This window comes from Octopus sinensis, linkage group LG4, assembly GCF_006345805.1.
Source record: "Octopus sinensis linkage group LG4, ASM634580v1, whole genome shotgun sequence".
NCBI classification, from domain to species: domain Eukaryota; kingdom Metazoa; phylum Mollusca; class Cephalopoda; order Octopoda; family Octopodidae; genus Octopus; species Octopus sinensis.
Genome location: NC_043000.1, coordinates 39,491,250 through 39,509,277, shown reverse-complemented (window position 1 = coordinate 39,509,277; position 18,028 = coordinate 39,491,250). Strand labels below are relative to the sequence as shown.

Sequence of the window (18,028 nt, the reverse complement as noted above, 5' to 3'; positions counted from 1 at the left end):
TTCTGTGTTCATATTTTGGACCTTTTACCATGTTCATCACGTTACCCAGACGTCCAGTTATATATCCTTGTTCCCAGTCCTGTTTCTATGTATTTTAAAATACACTTCGTCACCCGTGTTAAAAAATTTCGTTCTTCTTCCCGAATTTTCTATTTTCTGTTTTGGCAACAATTTATCAAAAATAGAACAAATTTTTCTGCAAAACATCAAACCTGCGGGTGTCCTACCCGACTCTGCATTTGGATTCGGTGTTATTCTATACACCTGCAAAAACTTTGTCATATTTGTATCTTCAAGGGTTTCCCGTCTGGTCTTTCTTAAAGCTCTCTTGAATGTGTCGACGAATGTTTCCGCTAATCCATTTGACCTTGGATGGTATGCGGAGTTAACATATGCTTCATTTGAACCGACTTACAGAATCTTTCGAACTCCTTCGCCGTGAATTGTGTACCATTATCTGACGCGATCGTATCTGGCACCCCATAACGAGAGAAATTTTTTCTTCCAAGAAGTCAATTGTCACACTTGTGGTAGGCCTTGAACATTTGCACACTTCAAGCCATTTGGCGGTTCGCTGAGTGCGTGGGGATACCCTTTTTCGAACTGAAAATAGACAGTAGCAGTCGGTGATCCGTTTGCAGTGTAAACTTCCTCCCAAGTAAGAATTTATGGAATTATTTTACTGCGGAAATTAATGATAACGCCTCTTTTTCAATCTGGTTGTAGTTTCTTTCCGCTGGTAATAGAACTCTCGATGCATGTGCAATAGCTTTGAATTTACCATCATTAAATTTATACAATATCACAGCTCCTATACCGTATTCACTGACATCCGATACCACAATTATTTTCAGGTTTGGGTCGAAATGAATTAATGATAACTCTGATGTTAACCGCTTTCTTAATTCCTTTAATTAAGACATAGGGAAAACAAAACACCAAACAAACTTAAAAACTAGAAAAAAGAACAGAAATGATCTGACTGTCAGGAGAAGGTGTTGCAGGGTAGATTCCTAATGATAGTTTCAGCAAATAGTCATGGCTTAAGAAATGAAAGCTGAAGAGGGAGACAGTAAGTATTTTAGTTGCTGCATAAGCTCAAGCATTAAGAACTAATTGGATAAAAACCAAAATGGATAAAAACCAAGTAGATTCCAATGTAGGTTATGCAAATCAAAAAATAGGAAAGCATTACTCACATAGGAAATGAATGTAGCATGCTGGCACAGAAAGAATACAAGAAAAGACATGACAATCTAGAGAGAGTAATACACTGAGGGCTTTGTAGAATGGTAGGATTTGAACATATTGATAAATGGTATGAATATGAACCTAGTAAAATATTAGAAAGTAAGAAATACAAGATGTCGTGGGACTTTAACATTTAGACTGGCAGAGTAATAAAAGCTAAAAGGCTAGATTTGGTGGTGGTGGTGGTGGTAGTAGTAGTAGTAGTAGTAGTAGTAGTAGTAGTAGTAGTAGATAAAGTGAGTAGAAAGTGCCAGAGAATTGACCCTACAGGGAATTGACCCTACAATCCCAAATGATGAAAAAATTAATATGAGAAGTATAGAAAAAATAGAAAAGTACCAGGCCCGAGCCATTGAATTACAGAGACTATGGGAAGAGCGGTTAAAATGTATCCTAGTAGTTATAGGTGTATTAGGAACTATCCCTAAAGATTTGAACAGATAGATAGCGGAAATAGATATAAAACCCAGTTTAGTACAGCTGCCAAAAACAGTTTTATCAATAACAACTATGATACTAAGGAGGGTTCTTGGCATCTAAGGGAACGTGTTGTAGCCCGATGTTAGGATGTTTATTTTCTTTTCCGGCAATTGAATCTGTTGAGTGACCAGAAGTCAAGAATACCTTGTAGTCCTCGAAAATTATTGTATCATTAATTGCAGTCGTATCTAAGTTAAGGGACCAGAGATCATTGAGCTGGTGGCCCTGCTTCCAACCCGAAGCGAAGCGCTGTACATTTACACAGCCAACTCTAAGTATAGCCATTTAATTTATAGAAAATAAAATGGAACTACGTACCTTTGTGCCGAGAGATGCCTGCTGGCAGTCTTCTTTTTGTTCGAATGGGGAGTGGGGAAGTGTTTTTCTAGGAAGTTTTTGCGGGGAAACTTGCTAAACCTTCCAATGTGCTGGGGGGATTTCTGTTTAAAATCAAGTTACGTATCCGTATCTGTTTGGATTAACATACTACCCGATGGAGATTTCGAGAGGAGTCCCGCAAAATCTTCTCCACTTGTAATGTTTTGGTTATTAATTACTTCTTAAATCGATTCTATGTAGCTCTTCCGAACAACAGTGAAATTGATGAAGAAAGTATGTACCCAAGAGTGTGTGTGTGTTTGACATTTTGTTTTTCGTGTGTTCCAAATTGTTTTCTTGACTTTTTGTGGCTTATGTATTTGTTTGTAAAAATCAGTTGTCTTGTGATTAAGGTGTTGATGTTGATTTGTCTTTAATTTTTGTTGTGACGGATTTTGATTTTTTACCTTAGGGCCTTCTATTTAGGATGTTCTGTTTCATATTTGTTTCTTATTCCGTTTGTCTCTTATCTCCGAGAAAGGTGTTTTGGTTAGATGTGAATAAGGACTTTGCCTTTGCGAGGCCTGAGTCATGCGAGGTAATACTTTTGGCCCCAACTTGAGAAGTTGAAATTAACGGTGGAGAGCTTCGTGCTTTCTGCATCGCGGGGCAAAAGGCTTTAAGGTGGTTCAAATTTACATACACAAAACACTTATGTTTTTTACCTCCTATATAAAATAGCATCTGTCGCATTCCCCGAAGCAGAAAAAATCGGGAATGCGTTTTATTTCCACTGGAAAAAATAGTATCTGTAATTCCATAAGAATTCCAGTCCTGATGAGTTATGGGGTGGACGTCACCTCCAGAACCTCCCCATGCTCCTCCAGAATGATCAAAACATTTTACCCATTTAATGGGGAATCATTACAAAAGTCTGAGATGAGCAATTTATAGTGGCCATTATTCTGGTTTTTTGCTCACTGCTGCATATAGCAGCGACCATCCCATATTGTTTTCCTTTCTGTATCCGTAGCATTTTTCAGTCTCTGCCAGATTAAGAAATTTAAGTTTCCTCTCCTTGGGAGAAGCACATTTACAAACAATTGTTCGTATTTCGGGAGATTTTGTTCTCCTCTTCATTAAGACATGATACCGGATTTTATAATGTCAATCTTGTAGTCCAATTGCTAATGGTTTTACAAAAGGATTTAGCTTCGCTCAGGTTCATTGTGTTCTTATGGCTGCTAATGCTGAAGTTGTTGTTGTTGTTGTTGTTGATGGAGGTGGTGTTGTTGTCCCTGTTGTTGTTTTCCACGCAGTTATCTCCCTTTTTCTTTCCTTTATTCCTGTCCTTCTTTTTTCTGTTTTTTTTCTGTCTTTTTCTTTTCGCCTGTTATAAAGTTGTAGCTTAAAAACTGATGATGTCATCCCATTAACGTGTGGACGCAGGTTGCTCTCGTTCATACTTTACGTTTAAATTTCTGTAATTTTGAATTTTTATCACTTCTTATTTTAAACTTCACAGAGACAGACGTACTGTTGAAATATCGTTCAACTAATAAAATATCTTACTATCGAATCGCGCTCTTCGTCTTGACTGTTTACCTTTGTGAAGAGTTACGTCAATCCTCTTTTAAATAATGATAATAATAATAATAATAATAATAATAATAATTATATATATATATATATATATATAAGTATATACGTATACATGTATACACGCATATACATACATACGTACATACATACATACATGTATATGTACATAGGATTGTATTTTATTCATTCAGCTAGACTTTCTCAAATGCTCCAGTATGGCCGCAGTTTAATGACTGAATCAATTAAAAAACCATAAATAACAGTAAAAAAAGTACAATACACCGAATGTAAAGACGACATTACTTGTAAACGGTATCAACTCTCTTTACAGTTCATAAACATGTTTGTAACATATTTTACAGTGAAACCAAAAATTGAGATCACAAACAGAAACTGCGAATACGAGATGACGGCGAGGGATTCCAGTCCTCTGACATCAATCGAGTGTTTCGATAGAAATGTAAGTCAATGGAATATCGTTTTATTTATTTCTATATGGCACATAATTTCTGTCTTGTTCACAATTTTTGAATTTTGAAAATTAAGTGAGTATTTTCAAATTTAGTATATTGTAGGAATTCTTTGCACTGAATTTGATTCACTTACTTCAGAAATATTTTGGAAGATTGAGAAATTTAAATTTGCGTAAGGTGTTCGTTACAGTCACCTTTGCTTCCCTTCATATGTATGTGAATGTGTGTGTGCGTGTGCATTTTGTATGTGTGTTTGTGCGTGTTTGTGTGCGTGCGTGCGTGCGTGCGTGCGTGCGTGCGTGTGTGTGTGCGCGCGCGCATGTGCGTGTGTGTGTGTATATGTGAACGAATGTATGTATGCAGCGTCAAGTGTTTATCCCTAAAGTCGACTTCAGGTGTTATTCTCCCCTTTTTGACATCACCTATTTGAAATCTCAACTATGTTTCTCTACAGAACCAAATTTCAAATTTTGTAGCCCAAAATATAGAAAATATAGCTTAGGGGGAGACCAATCTGAAAATGTATAAACAAAATCAAGTTTGGTAAAAAGCTGAATTAGTGACAAAGCCTAGAAGAGGTCGCGAGTGATTAAATGTTGATCCTAAGTATATTATTCACATACTACTGTGTATGAATGGTATGTATTACGATATATATATATATATATATATATATATATAATAAACCTTTACATAAATAAATAACATGAAATACACGAAGGGACGAACAAAAAGACAAACGGGTCATTCAAAGCCTTCATTCTTCAGTCAGAAACTGATCCCTCATCGCAGATTTCGGCTGTTTAATTCTGAGATCCCCTCTGAATCAGCCAGCCACAGAAGGAAAGAATGCAACGCAACAGAGACGAACATGAAACGAAAAATCTTTTTGGAGACAGTAACGGTTAAAAACATGGATGACACAGGCGCCCTACGGCTTTGAGACAAAAAGAGAGACACAAAAACAATATCAGGAAGCGTGGAAAAATAATTACCTTTTCGGTGATAAGACACACACATATATATATATATTAGAATACAGTGTATTCTATGAATATGAGGTAGACCATTGCAAGATACCTAAATACTGAATTGAAACAAACACTTTGCAATATTAGTTTCCAGCAGAAGGCCATCAGATCCAGAAGAAAGGAAAGTTGATTATATAGGCCTCAGTGCTCAGCTGATAATCATCTTATCGAGTCCCAAAATGAGATAAAAAAAAGCAAAGGTGATATCGGAGGAATTTGAACTCAGAGACAGGCGAAATGCCGCGAAGCTTTCAGCCTGTGTGTTAACGACTCTGCCGTAGTAATAAGTAAAAATAATATTTGAAAATTGTTTTATGTAATTTTGGCACATTTAGCTTATATAATAACTTATTAATTTTGAATATTTTTTTGAAAAGATTAGCATTACGACACTCGTCTTCATGAGTTCTATCATATGCGTCAATCAAAACCAAAAGCTTTACACAAAATCATAAAATATATTTGTACTCATGGTCGATGTCAAGCGTTACTCATCCGTTTTGACCGGACATATTCACTCAAACTTATTTTCCAATGAACCAATTTTCAACTTCGCAGGAGAAAATATAGCTTAGGATGTGACCAATCTAAAAATGTAAACATCGTTTAAACATCATAGCTGAAAACTGAGTTAGTGACAAAGCCTAGAACTGATCACGAATGAGTATGATCACTTTAAAAATATTATTCACACACTACCGTGTGTGAATGCTAGACTCCGCCACGCTATTGCAGCTCCTGGAAAATGCACGAAGCATTTACCTTAAGTACACGCAGTTAATAATACTTATCATGCTTCAGCTGTATTTATTTAATATTATAAACAGATACTTGTCAACTGTAGTGGTCCCGGTTTCGCACACGCGAATTCGCGCGCGCGCGCGCCAGACGTAGGTACTCGATACTTGAGATCCTACGAAGTGACTTGCGCATGCGCAGTGCGCGATTCGCGCATGCGCTATTCGCGCATGCGCGTTAACCCCCCCCCCAGGATCTTTTTAGATACCTTTCTGCTTTTTAAGACAAAAGGTGTTGGATTTCACTAAAAATAATATGTGTGTGTGTGTGTTGTGTGTGTGTGTATATATAACATTTTCAATTTTACACAAAAAAATTACATAGTCGCTTCCTCGCGGATTTACAGATAAATGAATTAATTACTATTTTACAGAATAAAATTAATGAATTAATTATATAAATTAAATAATTCTTGAAAATTAATTAATATTAATAATATTTTTTGAACAAAGTAAATATTTTTTTTACACAAACGCGAACGTATATAATTTGTGAAACTTTTTTTTTTTTACAGACGTATATAATTTGGTAAACTTAATGAATTAATTTCTTCTCATCATCATCATCGTTTAACGTCCGTTCTTCATGCCAGCATGGGTTGGACGGTTCGACCGGGGATCTGGGAAGCCAGAAGGCTGCACCAGACTCCAGTTATCTGGCAATGTTTCTACAGCTGGATGCCCTTCCTAACGCCAACCACTCCGAGAGTGTAGTGGGTGCTTTTTACATGCCACCCGCACAGGTGCCAGGCGAGGCTGGCAACGGCCACGGTCAGATTGGTGCCAGTCGAGGCGGCTCTGGTATCGGCCACGATTCGGATAGTGCTTTTTACGTACCACCAGTCTAGGGTCCTGGCATCTGCCGGGTGCCACACTTGCCCCAACATGTCTTCGCAAGCAAAGGGGGTTGGCATGGGTGCCTGTCGTCGGATGAGGTTCGATATCAACTTCGCTTGCCTCAACAGGTCTTTGTGTATAAATGTATACATTGTTTCGCACTAAATTCTTTCCGTAGAATTTATCAAAAACGCGCAAAATTATTCCGTAGAATTTATCAAATTAAAAAACGCAAAATTAATATATTTTTTGAAATTGCAAATTATTTAGAATATAAAATAAATGAAGTTAAATTTTAAAAATAAATGTCATATACTTATACTCTGTAAGGTGCTGTGTTCACACTTCAATTTACTATTTTCTAGAAATGTTGCTTTTCTAATTGAAACCATTTTTCTCAATCTCCATTTGAAAGTCCATCATGTCTCTTGAGCCATATCAAAATGAACAACTTTGAATTACGCGGCGGCGGTGGTGGTGGTGGTGTGAGGTTCTATTTTTTTTTCTGATCTCTCTTTGCCCTCCTAGAAGGAGGTGTGGTGGGGGGGAGAATGAAAGATGTCTCATTCTCTGCTATATATGTATATATATATATATATAATGAACCATTTCTTAACCTACACGATATAGTCTATAAATTTGGGATGTTTTGAAAGATAAATATTTTGTCATCAGAATATATACTTTCTCACACTACAATTAAGATATATTTATTTTAAATCGTTCACCTTTTCCAGCCACAACAAAAATTGGGCGCGAAAATTTTTCTAAATATTAGCGGAATGAACAACTGAGATAAAGAGGGGGCAAAGAGAAATCAGAAAAAAAATTAGAACCTCACACACCACCACCACCACCACCGCCGCCGCGTAATTCAAAGTTGTTCATTTTGATATGGCTCAAGAGACATGATGGACTTTCAAATGGAGATTGGAGAAAAATGGTTTCAATTAGAAAAGCAACATTTCTACAGTTGACAAGTACCTTATAAACATATACACACACCGCTGGGCTTCTTTTAGTTTCCATCTATTAAATCACTCACAAGTCATTGGTCAGCATAAGAGTATAGTAGAGAACGCTTGCCCAAGTTACCACTCAGTGGAACTGAACCTGGAAGCATGTGGTTACGCAGCTTCTTACCGCACAGATACTCTTGCGCCTGTATAATTCGTCATATTTTCCTTTCTCAGAAACTTTTGGAATTTACCAATGTCCGTAAGAGCAACTCTTCTGACGAAAGAACTTTCAGAAACATCATGACATTACTTTTATCGAATTATTCTGAAATGTGACATGCAATGTTATCACAATTATGGAAAACCAATGTAAGTGAAGAATTCTAATAGAATTCATTTGAAAGTTGTTTTCAATTTACTCTCCCTCCCGCCTTCTCCTCCGCTTCCTCCTCCTCTTCATCATCATCATCATCATCATCATCCTTTAATGTCCGTCTTCCATACTAGCATGCTTTAAACAGTTTACCTGGAACTAGTAAGGAGGAGAACTGCTGCTGGCCCCAGTCGTTTGTTTTGGTTTGGTTTCTATGACTGAATGCCCTTCGTAACGCTAACCAATCCAAAGAGGGTACAGAGTTTCCCTTAAGCGTCAGCGGTACAGATGCCTTTTATGGGTCACCGATATGGGTGCTCTTTACGTGTCACCAGCAAGGGTTTCTTTTATGTGGGCTGGTAGCTAACCACACCAAGCCGCCGAAGTATAAGGTGACACAGCATTTGTCCTCCCATATAAAGGCTCTACCGACTGCAAACTGGAAAACTGTTATACCGTCAAGCTATTTACCGTCCCCTTGGTCTAGGCCCGCTAGATCGAACTGGGAAGTGAAACCTGAAGCGTCTAAGCCATGCTTTATGATTTCGTTGAGGCAGCATGGCATGGAAGTCAGCAAGCACTATAATGGTATAACAATAGATGGAGGCCAATAGAACACTCAATGAATTTGCAGTTGAATTTTTCTATTATTATCGAAATAAATCATTTTTATCTCCTTCTTGCATTACTTTTTAATTAAATATTTTGTCCCTAATTTCCTGCAGATGGTGCGAACTTCTTATTGTAATATGTTTATACAAATAGAGTTTGAGAGAGAATCTCTGAAGCCGGTACAGTTGTTGTACATGTGGTAATAGTACTCTCTACATGGCACTGGAATGAGGGATTTCAAGGCAACGCTGACAGGAGTACTTTATACCCGAGTGCTCTCTGCGTGGCACATACATTACTGCTTTTTAGATGGCTACATATGTGTGTGTGTGCGTGTGTCTAATCACATACATCTGAATTGACGGACTGTCTCTCTAGCTGACATGGTTTGGACAATTTGATCAGAGCTGGAAACCAGAACTGCACCCAGTCAAAATCTGACTTTGCTTGGTTCCTACACCCTTCCTAACGCCAACCACTTAACAAAATGTACTGAGTGCATTCTACAATGTATCAAAACAGGTGTTTTACCTGGCCCCATAAGTTTGCCCTTTATGTGTCACCTGCACGGGGCACTTTCAAAGCAATCCACTTCAACGTTATTAACAACTCTACAGCGAAGGAAAGGTTCTCTTTAATCTATCTATCTATCTATCTATCTATCTATCTATCTATCTATCTATCTATCTATCTATCTATCTATCTATCTATCTTTCTTTCTTTCTTTCTTTCTTTCTTTCTTTCTGTCTGTCTGTCTGTCTGTCTGTCTGTCTGTCTATCTGTCTATCTGTCTATCTATCTATCTATTTATCTATCTATCTACCTACCTACATCCCTTACTAAATAACTAACTTCATTTAACTTATTAACTTACGTAACTAATTAACTTACTTAACAAATTAACTTACTTAACTAATTAACTTAACTGATTTAACTAATTTAACAAACTTTCTTAACTAATTAACTTAAGTAATTAACTCAACGAACTTAACTAGATTAACACACTTAGCTAACTTAATTTATATTAAGGAGAATGGAGAGAATTTGAATATCCAAATGTTATATATATTTACAGTTGCTTTATATATATTAATAGTCCAACACTTGTTTCCATCGCATTAATTGTATGCAGCGATTTATGCATTATTAGGACGAATAATTTATTAGAAGAATCCGTGCAGTTCTGAAGAGTTGTGGGAGCTCAGCCGCAGAGAATGGCATCTCAGACCATTGACGATGGTAAAGGTTTTGTATGCATTTCTAACCAGGCACATGGAAGTAATTATTCAAGCTAAGGGAAGCCACACGGAATATTAAAAATTTACTGTAACATCTTGAAATGTAACAATTTTTCATTATAGACATGTTTCTGTTTTAAATCACTTATTGGGTCTATGTGAGGTGGCCGAAAACTTTTGCAGGGCCATTTTTGGTGATCGTTTCGCATCTTCCCTTCTAATTCAGAACCGCTACTACAAAATATAATGGTTAGATATGGAATTAACTCCAACAGGGCCAACATTTATTCTGTAAAAAATGCAATGCAAAATGTCCACTTATAATTTGACAATTAGTAGAAGTTTACAAGTTTACAATAGTTTTAAGTGACCGAAGATTTTTGTACGGTATTGTATTATAAGGCTTAGCATATTGAAATATTCTTTCGTGATTTTTTTTCAGGTAAAAATCCTACGCCAATAAGTTATACTGTGATCATAGTCTTCGTGGTTTTATTTCCACTTCTGTTCATTCTTGGATGTTTTCTGCCCTGGATTATAATGAAAACTCGCAAATATAAAAGAGGTATTTTGATTTTAGACATTTATTTAAAATATTTGTTTTAGGTGCTTCGTACCCGATTAGTACTTGCTTTGGGTATCTACCGTTGGTTTAAGTGTTAATTAGTTTCATATTTACACACAAGGTCAGCAATTTCCGGAGAGGAGCTGAGTCGATTACATCAACCCCATTGCTTAGCTTGTACTTATATTAATGACCCCGAAATTCTAAAAGGCGAAGTCGATCTCGGTGGAACTGGAACTCAGAAATTAATGATGGACCAAATGCTAGTAATTATTTTGTCCGGTGTGCTTCCGATTCTACCAACTTACCGCCTTACTAAAGCTAAATATAGATTTTAAAATTATTTTTGAAGGCCAGCAGAAATGGGGCAGGGGCAAATCGTTTACGTCGACCCCAGTACACAAGTGTTATTTATTTTATCACTCTAGAATTTAAACAAAGAACATAAAGACGGATGAAATGTCACTGAGCATTTTATCCGGTCTCTTACCGATTCTAACAACGCATTGTCTTCTCATCTGATAATTCTCCATCATAATATCTAAAATCTTATAATACTCTTTCATGATCTTTTCCAGACGTTTCTCTCCTAAGAAAGTATTTCTCCTTCAATCCCAAGAGTGTATTTCTTGCTCTACGCACTGAGGTATTCGCAATTACATCCTTGGTGCTTTGCCTGAACGAAAGTCAAATGAATCCTGTTGTTCTTCTGGTTGTGTCTTATGTTATATGCAATGGAATTATCATATTTGTTTGGTTTCTGTCCAAAAAGTTGATAAAAGAAATGGAACGTCCCCAAGATGGAACAGGTATTTTAATTTTCTTATTTTCTTTTATATGATTGATATCTCATTCTTTCTTTCTTTCTCTACGGACAAGTGGTTTAAGTGTAAATTGGTTTCATATTTTGGCACAAGTCCAGAAAGTACAGGGGAGGGGCCAAGTCAATTATATTCACTTAAGTGTTTTCTTAATAATATTTATTTTATTGACCCCGAAACGATGAAAAGCAATGTCGACCTTGTAGCATTTGAAACCAGAGTGTAGATGAATGAAATGCCGTTAAGCATTTTGTCTGACACAGAAACATATTGATGCAATACAATATTCCCCCTCTCTCTCTCTCTCTCTATATATATATATATATATATGTATATATATATATATATAAGAAATATTGAATTTCTAAATCTCTCGTCTATATATATATATATATATATTATATATATATATATATATATATATCTGTACTCACTGAAAGAGAGAGAGAGTTAGAGATAGATAGATATGTACTTTACCGTGAATAAGTGTTGTTTTGACTGCTATTTCTAGCAATAGTAGTGCTAACTAGTAGCCTTAATCACTTGAGTGGCATCTATAGTTCTCTCTAGGTTGTAAATTGTGAATAAGCCACATTTATTATTTATAATTTTCACCTTTTGCATTTATGAAATCAGTTAGCGATTTCTCCTCTAATTCTTATATACTGTCAAACTGAGCCATCTTAACACTAGGCAGCCGAGTAAGAACCATTGATGAACATTAATGAAATGAGAAAACACTGGTGATTTGTCTAAACCCCGGATGCTAGAGGAACCTTGCCTTCCTTGTCAGTCTTAAGATATGTGCCTTATTGTGGCGAGGAGAGGTTTTAACTGTTATTTCTAGAAATGCGTAATAGTACGTAGATACTTCACGGAATGAACGGTAAACTTATTAGGTCATTTCTATTAAAAAGTGAACGATTGTTTGATTTATAGAAACTAACAATGAGTGCGTGTATATATATACTGGCCAATACAAGTTTAAGGCCGATGATAACAGTTCTATTCCTTCATTAATTGATTTTTAGCAAAACTGTATAAAATTATTTTACATTTTACAGTTTAAGTCGAATAGTTTTCTCTTTCGAATAATTCAGGCGTTATATATCTTTGTACAATTCGAATAATTTTAATGAGCAATTGATTCAAATGATTAGAAATGGTCGGCATAAAAAGTTTAAGACCGTACCAAGATTATGCAAATTAACAAACTGAATGGTTGGTCATATGGCCGGTCGTATTTTACTGTTTTGTTTAAGAATCGAGCATCGTTACAGTTTACTTCGCTTTGGGAAAGTGTCATAGTATCAGACCAGTTACCAGATCAAAATCGCGTTGCTTCATCAACAAAACGTGTCCTTCACAAAAAGTAGCAAGCCATTGGGTGCAGCAAAACGGCTTGTGTTCAAGTATGGAAGCGTGACCAAGCCACCGTCCAATACAAAGATCGGCAAAGAATGGGCGTTCCGAGAAAAGCAACCGTACAGATGGATCGGCAAATCCAGAGGCTCTCTTAAGGTAACAGAATACTAACAGCAATGGGCATCTGCAAGCGGTTATCTGATGAAACTGACATAAGCTTCACACCACAAACTGTCAGAAACCACCTAAAAGAATTTGGACTTTTCGATAATTTCAGAGACGAAACGGCGGAAGCAGAACAGGTTTGCTAAAATCCATATTGAATGGATGACCGGAGACTAGTCAAAAGCTCTTTCGAGCAGCGAATCCCGCATCATTTGACCACGCGAAAAGATTTAGGTTAGTCACCGTCTAACTGAAGAATTCCATTCTGTGTCAAGAAAACGGCGCAAGCAAGAGATGGGTGGTAATGGTGTTGGCCGCGTTCAGCAGCTAGGTATTGTTCTATTTGATAAAATTGATGTCAGACTGAACAGTGTAACCTATCTGCAGTTAGTAAATGGAAAGTTGCTGCAATATTCAAATAATAAGATGCCACCTGGATCGAATTTCCAGCAGGAAAATTGCCCCGTTAAGAACATTTTGCAATATTTCGACAGCAATAATATGGAAGTTATTGAGTGGCCTGCGCAGAGCCTAGATTTGAATCCGATAGAAAGTTTATAGAACTAATGTTTCTTAGAGTTTTTGCGAAAAACACCAACAAATTTGTCCCAATTATATAATTTTCTTGAAGAAATATAGCAGAACATTCCGAGTGATTTTTATACTCACTTGTCGAACTCCATGGCCCGCCGTTGTGAGGCAGTAATTGAAAATAATGGCTGTGGAACTAGATACTACTAAGTTGTTGTTCATTGATCATTTGTGCTGTAAATTTTCAATTTACACAAAATAATGTTGATACGGTCATAAATTTATTTTGCTAACAATTTTTAATCATTTGAATTAATTGCGTATTAAAATTAGTTCATTGTAGAAAGATTTATAACGTCTATATCATTGGAAAGAGAAAGAAATCCTACATAAGCTGTAAAAAGTAAAATAATTTTATACAGTTTTGTTGAAAATAAATTAAGGAATAGATCTGTCTTCATCGGTCTTAAACTCATTCTGGCCACTGTACAGATATATATATATATATGCATTATAAAGTAAGCATTATTTTGTAGGTTTTTTGATTTATTAAAACAAGTTTTGGCAATTGTCTGATGATACAGACTTAGGCTTTCCCAGATGCATCGATAGATTAATATCAATATTTTTTCACCGCTGTTGCAATCATCTGAAATGGAAATGTCAAAGCGCGATATTCGAACAATTTTACTATTCAAATTCAAAAATGGATGTATATCAGCTGAAACTGCTCGCGATATCAACGAAATGTTTGGTGAAGAAATGATCAGTGAGTGGTCATCTCGAAATTGGTTTTAACGATTTCGCAGTGAAGCCCTGAGACCTATAGAACATGAGTGTAGTGGACGCCCATGTATCATCGATGACGTTTAATTAAAACCCGTCATTGAGGAAGATCCACATAAAATCATTCGAGAACTGGTAAATAAATTTCAAGTTTGCCAGCAAACTGCCAGCGATCGGAAATTCAAAACATTTCGACAAATGGGTACCCTACGATTTCAATTGAAATCAGAAAATTTGTTCATCGCTTCTTCTCCGTAACTAGACCGATGCATTTCTCGACCGTATTGTATCCTGCGATGAAAAGTGGATTGTGTACACTAATAATAAAAAGAACGAACTTCGCACCAAAATGAAGCATCGAAAAACTTCCCTAAACCTAAGTTCTTTAAAAAGAAGGTTATGGTGATTTTTTGTTGGTGTACTACTGGACTCAACCACTATAACTTATTTAAAACTGGAAAAAACATTGCTGCAAAAACATTGACATTGGTAGAATGAACAAAAATCTACTACTCCTCCGTCCCAGACTGGTCAACACAAGAGGGCTAATCATGCTTCATGACAATGTTCGACCACACGTTTCAGTAATAACTCTCCAGAAGTTGAGGGAATTTGTCTATGAAGTTCTTCCTCACCCGGCTTATTCCCCTGGCCTTTCTCCTACAAACTAGCACATTTTCAAGCACCTTGGTGGTTTTCTGCGAGAGACGGAGTTTAAAAATCAAACCGATGCTGAAAGTTCGTTCAAAGAGTTCATCAAATTCAGTACTTCAGAATTTTATGTTACCGGAATAAACAAACTCCTAAATGGCATATATATATATACATATAATAATAATATATATATATATATATATATATATATATATATATATATATATAATAAATATTAGGGAATAAATCCAAATTTACAGGGAAAATCAGATTTAGGATTGAATCCAATTTTATAGTAAAATATTATATAATATTAATTAGAGACAAAACCACTATTTTGCAAATCAAACAAAGAAAGACTTAATCCAATACATAAAACAATTTTAATATAAATTAAATAAAATTATATATATATATATATATATATATATATATAAAAGATATTGCTTATTGACCTCATTGTAACACGTTTGGCAAATATGATGTGCTTTATAGTCTAAAGACACAATCATTGAATTAAAAATTAAAAAACTTATTAGTCAAGCACTAGATGTGCTTCATCGAACAAGATGTAGAGTTGAGCTAAGACGACCCTTGACTAATAAACCTCGACGCGCATTAGAAAAATCGAATTTTTCCAATTTTATAAATTTTCATTAAATTTCTGAATGTTTATGATAAAATATTCATTGTATTAGAACATTTATTGTATATTTTCATTAAATGTTATTAATTTATAATTTACTTAAATGCCTTTCACTGTCTTATTTTTTTCTCAGAGACTGGGGAAACACCAAAACTGTTTACGCACGATATGATGCAAAATAAAGGTAGGTGTCACTTTTAGCAAACTTTATGTGCGCTCATGTACATGGGCGCCCACAGACTCACACACAAATACACACAGACACTCACTCTCTCACACACACACACACACACACACAAATATACACACACTTGCTTGGAGAAACGCGAGCACACACACAAACACACATACACGCGCATACGCCCATATACACACATGAGTATTCATTCATATGTACATATGCATTCGCATGCATGTGTGCATGTTTACCTATATGTGTGTATGTGTGTTTACGTGCGCCTGCATGTTCGTCCAAGCGTGTGTGTTTGTGTGCGTGTGCAAACTTGTGCGTTAGCTCCCATGTATAGATACGCTCATTCGCATCGATATACAGATGCACGCAAAGTTATATGAGACTGTCTACACATCCACATATAGAACTATATACTTGCATATTCACCCCCACCCCCTTCTACTTACACCCCAATATCCAAACCGATTTCTAATCATCACATCGTCTATTTCCTGCACTCCACGTGGTCAATTTCCTGTTCTTCATGTGATATTTTCCAACTAACTTTTACCCATACACCAATATCAAACCACGATATCGTGTGACCTTCCTCGACGAATCTCAGCCCAACGTACATCATCATCATCATAATCATTATCGTTTAACGCCCGCTTTCCATGCTAGCATGGGTTGGAAGATTTGACTAAGGGCTGGCGAACCAGATGGCTGCACCAGGCTTCAATCTTGATGTGGCAGAGTTTCTACAGCTGGATGCCCTTCCTAACACCAACCACTCCGAGGGTGTAGTGGGTGCTTTTATGTGCCACCGGCACGGGACCAGTCAGGCGGTACTGGCAACGACCTCGCTCGAATCTTTTACACATGCCACCGACACAGGGGCCAGTAAGGCGATGCTGGTAACGATCATACTCAAATGGTGTCTTTTACGTGCCACCGGCATGGAGGCCAGGTAGCCACTCTGGCAACGATCACGCTCGGATGGTGCTCTTAATACTCTACTAGCACGGGACTCGAGTACCAGTAAGGCGACGCTGGTAACGATCACATTCGAATGGTGCCTTTTAAGTGCCACTTGCACGGAAGCCGGTTAGCCGCTCTGTCAATGATCACACTCGTATGGTGCTCTTTGCACCCCGCTAGCACGGACGCCAGTCATCGAATTTGATTTTGATTTTAATTTCACTTGCCTCAACAGGTATTCGCAAGCAGAGTTTTGGTGTCCAAAGAAGGAAAAGTTACGAATAAGTGGGCTGGTTACGCTCCTGGCATAGGCCACGAGATTATGGTCTCATTTGGCTTGCCGGGTCTTCTCACGAACAGCATATTTCCAAAAGTCTCGGTCACTAGTCATTTCTTTAGTGAGGTCTAAATTTCGAAGGTCGTGCTTCACCACTTCATCCCAGGTCTTCCAGGGTCTACTTCTTCCACAGGTTCACTCAACCGCTAGGGTGTGGCACTTTTTCACACATCTATCCTCATCCATTCTCGCCACATGACCATACCAGCGTAGTCGTCTCTCTTGCACACCACATCTGATGCTTCTTAGGTCCAACATTTCTCCCATGGTACTCACACTCTGTCGAGTATGCACACTGACATTACACATCCATCGGATCATACTGGCTTCATTCCTTGCGAGCTTATGCATGTCCTCAGCAGTCACAGCCCATGTTTCACTGCCATGTAGCATGGCTGTTCGTACACAAGCGTCATACAGTCTACCTTTTACTCTGAGCGAGAGGCCCTTTGTCACCAGCAGGGGTAAGAGCTCACTGAACTTTGCCCAAGCTATTTTTATTCTAGCAGCTACACTTTCAGCACACCCTCCCCCGCTACTGACCTGGTCACCTAGGTAACGGAAGCTATCAACTACTTCTAGTTTACCTCCCTGGAATGTGGCAGTTGTTCTCTGCACATTTTCAGTGCTTATTGCTCCCGAGCATCTGCCACATACAAAACTATCTTCCCCGTTAGCCTTCCTTTGATATTACTGCACCACTTATGTGTCCATAGCTTACACTGGGTACATCTTATAGAGTTTCTACCTACGCCTCTACTACAGATCGAGCAGGGCCATCTACCTGAAGAGATTTGTGGTTTGCCTGCCTTCCTACTTATTAGGACTTTGGTCTTAGCTAGGTTGACTCTAAGGCCCTTCGATTCTAATCCTTGTTTCCACACCTGAAACTTTTCCTGTAGTTCTGATAGTGACTCAGCAATTAGAACAGGGTCATCAGCATAAAGGAAGTCCCAGGGGCATCCTGTCTTAAATTCCTCCGTTATTGCTGGAGGACTATGATAAATAGGAGGGGGCTGAGGACTGAACCCTGG

The 18,028-nt window shown here is 37.3% G+C and overlaps 2 protein-coding genes across 4 annotated transcripts in view; both read left to right on the top strand.

Moving 5' to 3' along the window:
- Positions 1-8,099, top strand: part of LOC115210431 — a 68,938-nt gene extending 60,839 nt beyond the window's left edge. For both annotated transcript variants that reach the window (XM_029779034.2, XM_036501978.1), the window contains exons 7-8: positions 4,014-4,111; positions 7,983-8,099. In XM_029779034.2, the coding sequence (XP_029634894.1) occupies positions 4,014-4,111; positions 7,983-8,084 (200 nt within the window). In that variant the 3' untranslated portion in view covers positions 8,085-8,099. The remainder of the gene's footprint in view (positions 1-4,013; positions 4,112-7,982) is intronic.
- Positions 8,100-9,915: 1,816 nt separating this feature from the next.
- Positions 9,916-18,028, top strand: part of LOC115211119 — a 49,897-nt gene continuing 41,784 nt past the window's right edge. Inside the window, exons 1-4 of one of the 2 annotated variants that reach the window (XM_036501976.1) lie at positions 9,916-9,978; positions 10,414-10,536; positions 11,115-11,345; positions 15,638-15,688. In XM_036501976.1, coding sequence (XP_036357869.1) covers positions 9,948-9,978; positions 10,414-10,536; positions 11,115-11,345; positions 15,638-15,688 — 436 coding nt within the window. In that variant the 5' untranslated portion in view covers positions 9,916-9,947. The remainder of the gene's footprint in view (positions 9,979-10,413; positions 10,537-11,114; positions 11,346-15,637; positions 15,689-18,028) is intronic. The other variant, XM_036501977.1, reaches the window with a different exon arrangement.